We start from the raw sequence: 7,636 nt of genomic DNA on the forward strand, positions 1-7,636 counted from the left end.
CACTTACTCGCAGAGCCTGTGGGGGCGCAGTTCCGAGAAAACCGGAGAAAACACTATCTATTGCTTTAATATATAGCTCCATATCTTTTGTGGAAAACCTGAAAGTGATGTTTTTCTTTAACCAATGTATATGTTTGTGTAAACATTTGCAAAGAATATAATTAGATTGATTTTTTTTTATTACTCGAGCAGCTTGGGACGTCATCGATCACGTGGTAGTCGTAATTTGACACGAGCTCCTGGCTCCTACACAGTGCACAGAACCGGGAGCGGCTCGAGCATCGCGCTGGAGACACAGACGCTTTACCGGATCATATGTCCTATCTAGAGAGTAGTAGGGAGAGATAATCGAACAGTTGTTGTTTTTAAGACGGTAAAAGTCTTTGAAAATGAAAGGCAAGGAGCGGTCGCCCATGAAAAAACGCTCTCGGATTGCGGATGATATCCGAGATAGAGGAGGAAGTCACCCAACAAGTAAGAAAATGGGAGCCCTCTCGGCGACAGGCAACAACAACGGGAATAGTTCTGTCAAAAGTGGTGGTTCGACGAGGAGGAGTTTATTGGCTGAAAAGCGAGACATTCGGGATTTAGACGGCCATGTTTCTGGTCGAACTGCGAGTCACCACGCCTCGTATGCAAACACGGCTGCAAGCTCGAGTAGCAAACTGCACGGCGGCAGCCTGGCTCTGGAACCCGGCAGGGCTAATTCTCGGCTACCGTCGAGCACCGAAAGTGAGTACAAGACTCTCAGGATTAGCGAGCTGGGCTCTCAGTTGAACGACGAAGAAATCGAAGATGGCTTGTTTCACGAGTTCAAGAAGTTCGGCGACGTGAGCGTCAAAATAAGCCGAGTGAACGACGAGCGGGTGGCTTTCGTGAATTTCCGAAGGCCCGACGACGCCAGGGCGGCCAAGCACGCCCGCGGCAAGTTGGTGCTTTACGACCGCCCCCTGAAAATCGAGGCCGTATACATGAACCGGCGACGGAGCCGCTCCCCAGTCGAGAAAGACATATTCGCAGCAGTGCCGGGCGGAGGACACAGACATTTGCACCCTCAGAGACCTATATCACCGACGGGGCTAGGTTATAGAGACTACAGGCTGCAGCAGCTAGCCCTGGGTCGCCTACCCCCTCCTCCCCCTCCACCCCTGCCCAGAGATATGGAGAGGGAAAGGGAGTTTTCTATCTTCGAGGCCCGGGCCCGGCCTCCGTTCATCCCCGAAGGCACCGCTTTCCGTGACGAGGACCTCATATCCCCCGAGGACGACCAGCGGGCCAACAGGACATTGTTCCTGGGCAATCTCGACATCACCGTGACCGACGGCGACCTGCGGCGGGCCTTCGACAGGTTTGGCGTGATCACAGAGGTGGACATCAAGCGTCCGGTGCGCGGCCAGAACAGCACCTACGGGTTCCTGAAGTTCGAGAACCTGGACATGGCCCACCGGGCCAAGGTGAACATGTCGGGCAAAGTGGTGTGCCACAACCCCATCAAGATCGGCTACGGGAAGGCCACACCCAGCACCCGCCTGTGGGTGGGCGGGCTCGGCCCTTGGGTGCCCCTGGCTGCCCTGGCCCGGGAGTTTGACCGCTTCGGCACCATCAGGACTATAGACTACCGGAAAGGCGACGCCTGGGCCTACATCCAGTACGAGAGCATGGACGCCGCCCAGGCCGCCTGCGCCCACATGCGGGGCTTCCCCCTGGGGGGCCCTGACCGGAGGCTCCGGGTGGACTTCGCCGACGAGCACCGCTACCAGCAGCAGCAGCAGCCCTACCTGCCGCCCCTGCCTGCCCTGCCCCACTACGACCTGGTGCCGGAGTCCTTCGTCCATCGCCTGGCGCCCGAGGGCCTGAGGGTGAGGGAGAGGTCGCCGCCGCCGCCCCAGCTGCGCTTCCGAGAGAGGGACCTGTACCCCGCCCCTGATTGGGCCGGGCCGGGGGTCCGCGAGCGGGGGCGGGGCCCCCCCTTCGAGACGTTGGACCACCTGGAGAGGCGCCCGCGGGAGCCCTGGTCCCTGGAGAGGGAGCGAGAGCTGCAGGCGGGGGTGCGGGACCCGGGCATCCGGAAACGGCGCCTGGACCGCTCACCGCCGGACAGTGGCGAGCGCCGGCGCCACGCCGCCTCCCTGGACCGCAGTCCCGGCGGGAGTAGCAGGGATGGCGGTGGGCGCCACAGCGACTCCGAGCGGCCGCCGACGCTGCGCTCGGACAGACCGTCCTCCTCCCCCGTCAGGGACCGCCGTGGCAGCCTGGACCGCGGCCCGACAGAGAAGAGACCGCGGGCGCTCACTCCGCCCACGGAGCTGGAGAGGGACCGCAGCAGCAGGCGCAAAGCCGGTGGTGCCGCCGCCGACTCCTGTAAGAGCCCGGCCAAGAGGGAGGACCGCTCCGAGCACCCGCCCTCCTCGTCCTCCTCCAGGGCCGGCCTGCAGTCCAAGCAGGGCCCCGGGGGCCCCAAGATGAGCCGGGCCTGGCAGGGGGTCCTCCTCCTGAAGAACAGCAGCTTCCCCACCGCCATGCACCTGCTGGACGGGGACCTGGCCGTGGCCACCGGGCTCCTGGTGGAGGGCTCCACGGGCGGCCCGGTGGCCCAGCTGAAGATCACCCAGCGCCTGCGCCTCGACCAGCCCAAGCTGGAGGAGGTGTCCCGGCGCATCAGGGCAGCCGGCCCCGGGGGCCACGCCGTCCTCCTGGCTGTGCCTTGCTGCTCCGAGGAGGGGGCCCAGGACGCGGGCAGCTCCACAGAGAGGCCCCTGAAGAACCTGGTCTCCTACCTGAAGCAGAAGCAGGCGGCCGGGGTCATCAGCCTGCCAGTGGGCGGGCGCGACAAGGACCACGCTGGGGTCCTGCACGCGTTCCCCCCCTGCGAGTTCTCCCAGCAGTTCTTGGATGCCTCCTCCAAAGCCTTCGCCAAAACGGAGGAGGACTATCTGGTCATGGTTGTAGTTCGAGGAGCATCGTAGAAGAAGAAAAGCAAATGATTAAACGGCTTGTGATTCATTGGTAGCTCTGTATGATGTATACACACACTGTCAAGGGGTCTGAGCTGTTGTTGAACCAGGGAGCTAGCGGGGTGGTACTGCTTTCAGAATCTGTCACTAAAAGTAAAAATTCTTGACAGAAGATACTGAGGTAATCTACAATAATACGCCTTTCAGATTTTTGATGTTTTCAATATGCATGGTAGACTGCATTTTATCCAGCTATGAGTAGGCTAGATGTAACAGAGACGTTTGAAATGCCTAACGAGGCTACATTTGATTTAAATGTTTATATTGAAATAGACCTTTCTCTGATATTTGAGGGAAACTAATTTGTTTAAGTCAGCTGAATCTAGAGCTTTGCTTTTTTTTGTCAATAGCGAATACATTGATTGCCTTTTTTGAGGGAAAGAATCACTATTCTGTTACACTTTGATAATCATATTTTAAAGTGTCAAGTCTTATTTGATAACTGCAGTAGAACAAAACCTTATAAAGAGAAGTGTGAAATCTACAAAACATATTTTCTGCAGTTTAATTCATACTTAACACAGGCCCATACCTGCAGGAAGTAAATAGCTTTTTTCTTTTATATTGGTAACGTCCACTAATTACATTGTATGCAAACAATTCTACTTGCAGGCTTAATGCCATCTCCTTATTTGCTCCTGAGTAAATCATTTTTAGCCTGCATCACAACTCAAGGAACAGTCTCACTCATTCATTAGTTCATTTGTGAGCCACTGACTAGTTTTCTGGGACAGTTCTGCAGTTCTATAGGTTTCACACTGCATCTCTCCAGGTTTTTAGAAAGTTTTGGCTTGGCACCAGCAATACTAGTGTAGAATGATTCAGAGTGAGTTTCAGATACTGATGCTTATGCAGACCTAGATATGATTGAGAAATGTCTTATCCGTGTAGGTCCTGAATGTGGTACCAAACTGAGATGATCAGATCATCTTTGTATTCCTGCATGAGGTTAGTACATCTGGAAAGCACCTTCGATCTTGGGTAATTACACATTTAAAAAAAGAGTCATCAATGTTTTGGGCCTAATTTTTTACAAGAATGCAGGTAATTTGAGTTATTGGCCAATTCTGTCTCCTAACCATATGAAGGCCTTGCTAGACCTACTAGTCTACTTTTGATTATCTCACATATGAGAACTTTTTTGATTTCAGGCAGTCAATGTTTTTCATTAAGGTATAACCTGGTTTTCATCCAGTTATGATATAGTGCCTACAAATATGTAGACATGCAATGTCAAATTATTTACTCTGTAGTCCTGATTCTGAATGGGTCTAAATGTGATCCATACTTTCTCCTAAAGACATACATGCATACATAGGTCTACTGGAGACATGCATGTAACTGTACATAGGCCCACTAGGGACATGCATATGTACATAGACCAAACGGTACATGTATTGCCCTTCTCCTGCTGTTCATGGCTCACCCCTCTTTTAGTCTTGTCGATGGACCAGTGTGCCCCCCAAAGGGCTAGGTGGCTCTATTTCATATAGTTCTCCTGGAGTAGGCCACTAAGGACAGCAGGAGAGGAGCATGTTTATGTTGGGGTGAAATGGAATGTAGTAGATGGATACCATATGGTCAATTAGTTTGCTGCCTTGAGAAAACATTTTCTTCAACCTAGATTCAAGAATAGTTTAGTTTTAGTACAATCAATCTAATAACTTTGAGTTAGACTGAAGCTAAGCCATTGGGTATTATGTATAGTACTAAGGCATGTTAAAGCTATACTGATACAGGCCAACTTGAATATTACTGTACTATTGGTCTTATTTCATCTTACAGCCAACTGGTAATTCTGTGGACTAGTCAGGATTTACACGCCTCACAACTGTGTTGTTGGTGCCATAGCCTTTTTACCAGTTCTTCTTTCAATTTTAACATTGACAATGGCATGTATCTGAAACAAAAAAAAAGACAAAATATTTTTGTATGAAGTCATGTGTTGTATAAGATGGTTTTATGTGTGCCATGGACACACCTTGGAAAAGAAACGCAGGAGTGGATAAAGCAGCAGGCCACCAGCTGGACTCTGGGGAAACAACGTGTGCTTAACCTTTGACCTTTGCCCCAGACCCACCCGAAGCAGGGCTCCTTTGTGCAGGGGCCCTTCTTCGCAAGAAAGAACTGCTCTTAAGTTGTGTTAATGCTTTGTGATGCCAGTTCCCGTGTTTTAAATGGAAAGTTTGCTTTGTGCTGTGATTTCACCTGATTTCTGGAGAAAAAATGGAAACCCGCCTCTGAAGTAGCTGTCAGAAAACACCAGGTGCAGCTTGCACTTCCTAGATTCTGTTTCGGTATTAATAAATTTTCTCTTTCGTGGGAAAAACAAAATGTTTCTGCCTGGGAAGACGGCTGTTGTGACCTTTTCTGTTGTGTTGCCAAGGAAGTGTCTCTTGTTCTTAAAACCAAACAAAACACAAAAGGCGCGGTCCGTTTGAGGCGGAACACCTTTCCTGACCAGAAAGGAGAGAAAAGAAAGAGTGATATCCCAGGGGAGAGGAGCTTCTCAGATCTGTCGTTTGACATCGTTGTTCATCAGTTGTTGACCGCCTCCTTTTCGAAGAGTTGCTGGTGGTCCCGTTTGTTAGTATTGAAAATTTTGCCTACTTGCCGGCATACTGTTTCCTTGGCTCTGCTGAATCAAGCGCTCAGTTGCAGCATCCCTCTGAACACGGGGCCCTACTCCTCCTCCAGGCAGCGTCCCACTGAACACGGGGCCCTACTCCTTCTCCAGGCAGCGTCCCTCTGAACACGGGGCCCCTACTCCTCCAGGCAGCGGCCCTCTGAACATGGGGCCCCTACTCCTCCTCCAGGCAGAGCCCCTCTGAACACGGGGCCCTACTCCTCCAGGCAGCGTCCCCCTGAACACGGGGCCCTGCTCCTCCAGTCACCTCTGGCTCCTGGCGGCTGTGGCCGGAGGTGTGGCTGGGAGGGGCAGCAGGAACCCGTCTCTGCGCCCCTCTCCCCTTTCCGGGAATAGTGGTCGTCCCAGCAGGCGGTCTCCTCACCTTGGGCCAGCTTGATCCGGCGCCCGGGGCAGGCTGACCCCTCGGCTCCGGCCCCTACTCCGGCTCCAGGCCCCCCTGCTGTGTGGCTGTCCCGTGTCCCCGAGATGACCTTTTGTTGGGATACACCTGGCCAGCCCTCTCTCACCTGTCCCCAGCCGAGGGTCTTCCCTCAGCTTAACGAGGGAGCAGTGACGTGACCTGCTTAATTTATTTGTGTGTTTGCAAGTTTTGCCGTCCCTGCGTTGGAAGTCAGGGGGTGGACCGGGGTTCTCCGTGTTAGGGCTAGGTTCCTTGTTTTGGAGCCTTGTTTAGAAGTGACAGAACCTCAGGTCCTCGTGCCCCAGTCTACCACGTTCCACTCAACAGCGAAGAGGAACCGCCCAGAAAGAGAAAACATTGTGTTCGTTCTGTGCAGGGATCCATCATTTGATTTGATATACATTTAAAGATGTTTTTTTAAAGTGAACATGAAATGAAAGTGAAGAGGCCGTGACTGTTCCAGAATCACAGCAGGCCCCGCCCCGGTCACCAGGAAGACGACCAGGCCTGACCAATCAGCACGGCTCCTGAGTTGCAATGTAAACTGTGGTAGGGAACTCCCCAACGCTGCCCCGGACCAAGATGCCATGCCCTGCACCCCCTCCCAACTCAAGGCTTCCTACGGCTCTGCCTGTATGCGACAGGCGTGGACAGTGAGCACCCCTCCTCCTCCTCCTCTCTCCCTCACTGACACCAGAGGTCACTCAGGTGATGTCTGCTGACTGAACAACATGCTTGGGTACGTATTTATAGTAAGCAGTGACTAAACATCCCCTGTTTTTGCCCCATAACAGTATATCAACCAAGAAGATCACCTTGTTTTTGTCTTTAGATGATTGTTGAAGATATAAGATAAACATCAAATATCCTTACAGGCAAGTTCTTAGGTAATATAGAGTTAAAGGATTAATTCACAAAAATACATGGTACACTACTACTAATTCATAATCAAATGGGGAAATAATGTGGATAGTTATTTTGCTGCTCTGTGAGAAATATATTTCTTGATGGCGACAATTGGTAAAATCAAGAGCATATTTTTTCCGTGATAGACACCCCTGTAGATATGGTCGGCACAGGTCACGTTTTATCAGGCGGGGGAACTAAAGATCCATGCACGTTTGTAGAGGTGTCATTGATTGATCTGTTTAAAGAAGGATCCCTCTCTGTCATAGTCTACAGTACATACTGAACCTCTCTCATGCATACAGTCCTCATGAGAGCCAACCTATGCTAAGCGAATGCATAAGCAGTAAAACTATCTTAGATTCAGTTCCCCTGTTGTGAATGTTACATGCCGGTAAGTAAAAAGTGAAATATTATGCATATGCATCTTAGGTAGAACTGGGTAAAGGCCAGGTAGGCGAGTCAGGACTGGTGCTTATAAACAGATATATCAGTCTCATATGTCACCATCTCTAAGGCTTCTCAAAAACAAGGAACAAGAAGAGGCTTTTTAACACAGGAGATCTGGCTGGGAATTAGTGTTCACGTATTAAAATTAGACCAGATCTGTACTGCTGTAGGAGTCAGGATCCATCTGGTGGGATGTTTAATTAATTTAATGGGCAG

General features: G+C 51.5%; 1 protein-coding gene across 1 annotated transcript; it reads left to right on the forward strand.

Annotated features, from left to right (window-relative positions):
- Window positions 1-389: 389 nt before the first annotated feature.
- On the forward strand, window positions 390-3,142 carry LOC311315652 (RNA-binding protein 15-like; the record flags this gene model as incomplete). Its single annotated transcript, XM_084446352.1, has 1 exon — window positions 390-3,142. One exon carries the CDS (start codon window positions 390-392, stop codon window positions 2,964-2,966), a length of 2,577 nt encoding a protein of 858 aa, XP_084302478.1. The 3' UTR covers window positions 2,967-3,142.
- Window positions 3,143-7,636: the final 4,494 nt, after the last annotated feature.

The sequence above is a fragment of the Borostomias antarcticus genome, assembly GCF_949987555.1.
Source record: "Borostomias antarcticus genome assembly, chromosome: 11".
In the NCBI taxonomy this organism is placed as follows: Eukaryota; Metazoa; Chordata; class Actinopteri; order Stomiiformes; family Stomiidae; genus Borostomias; species Borostomias antarcticus.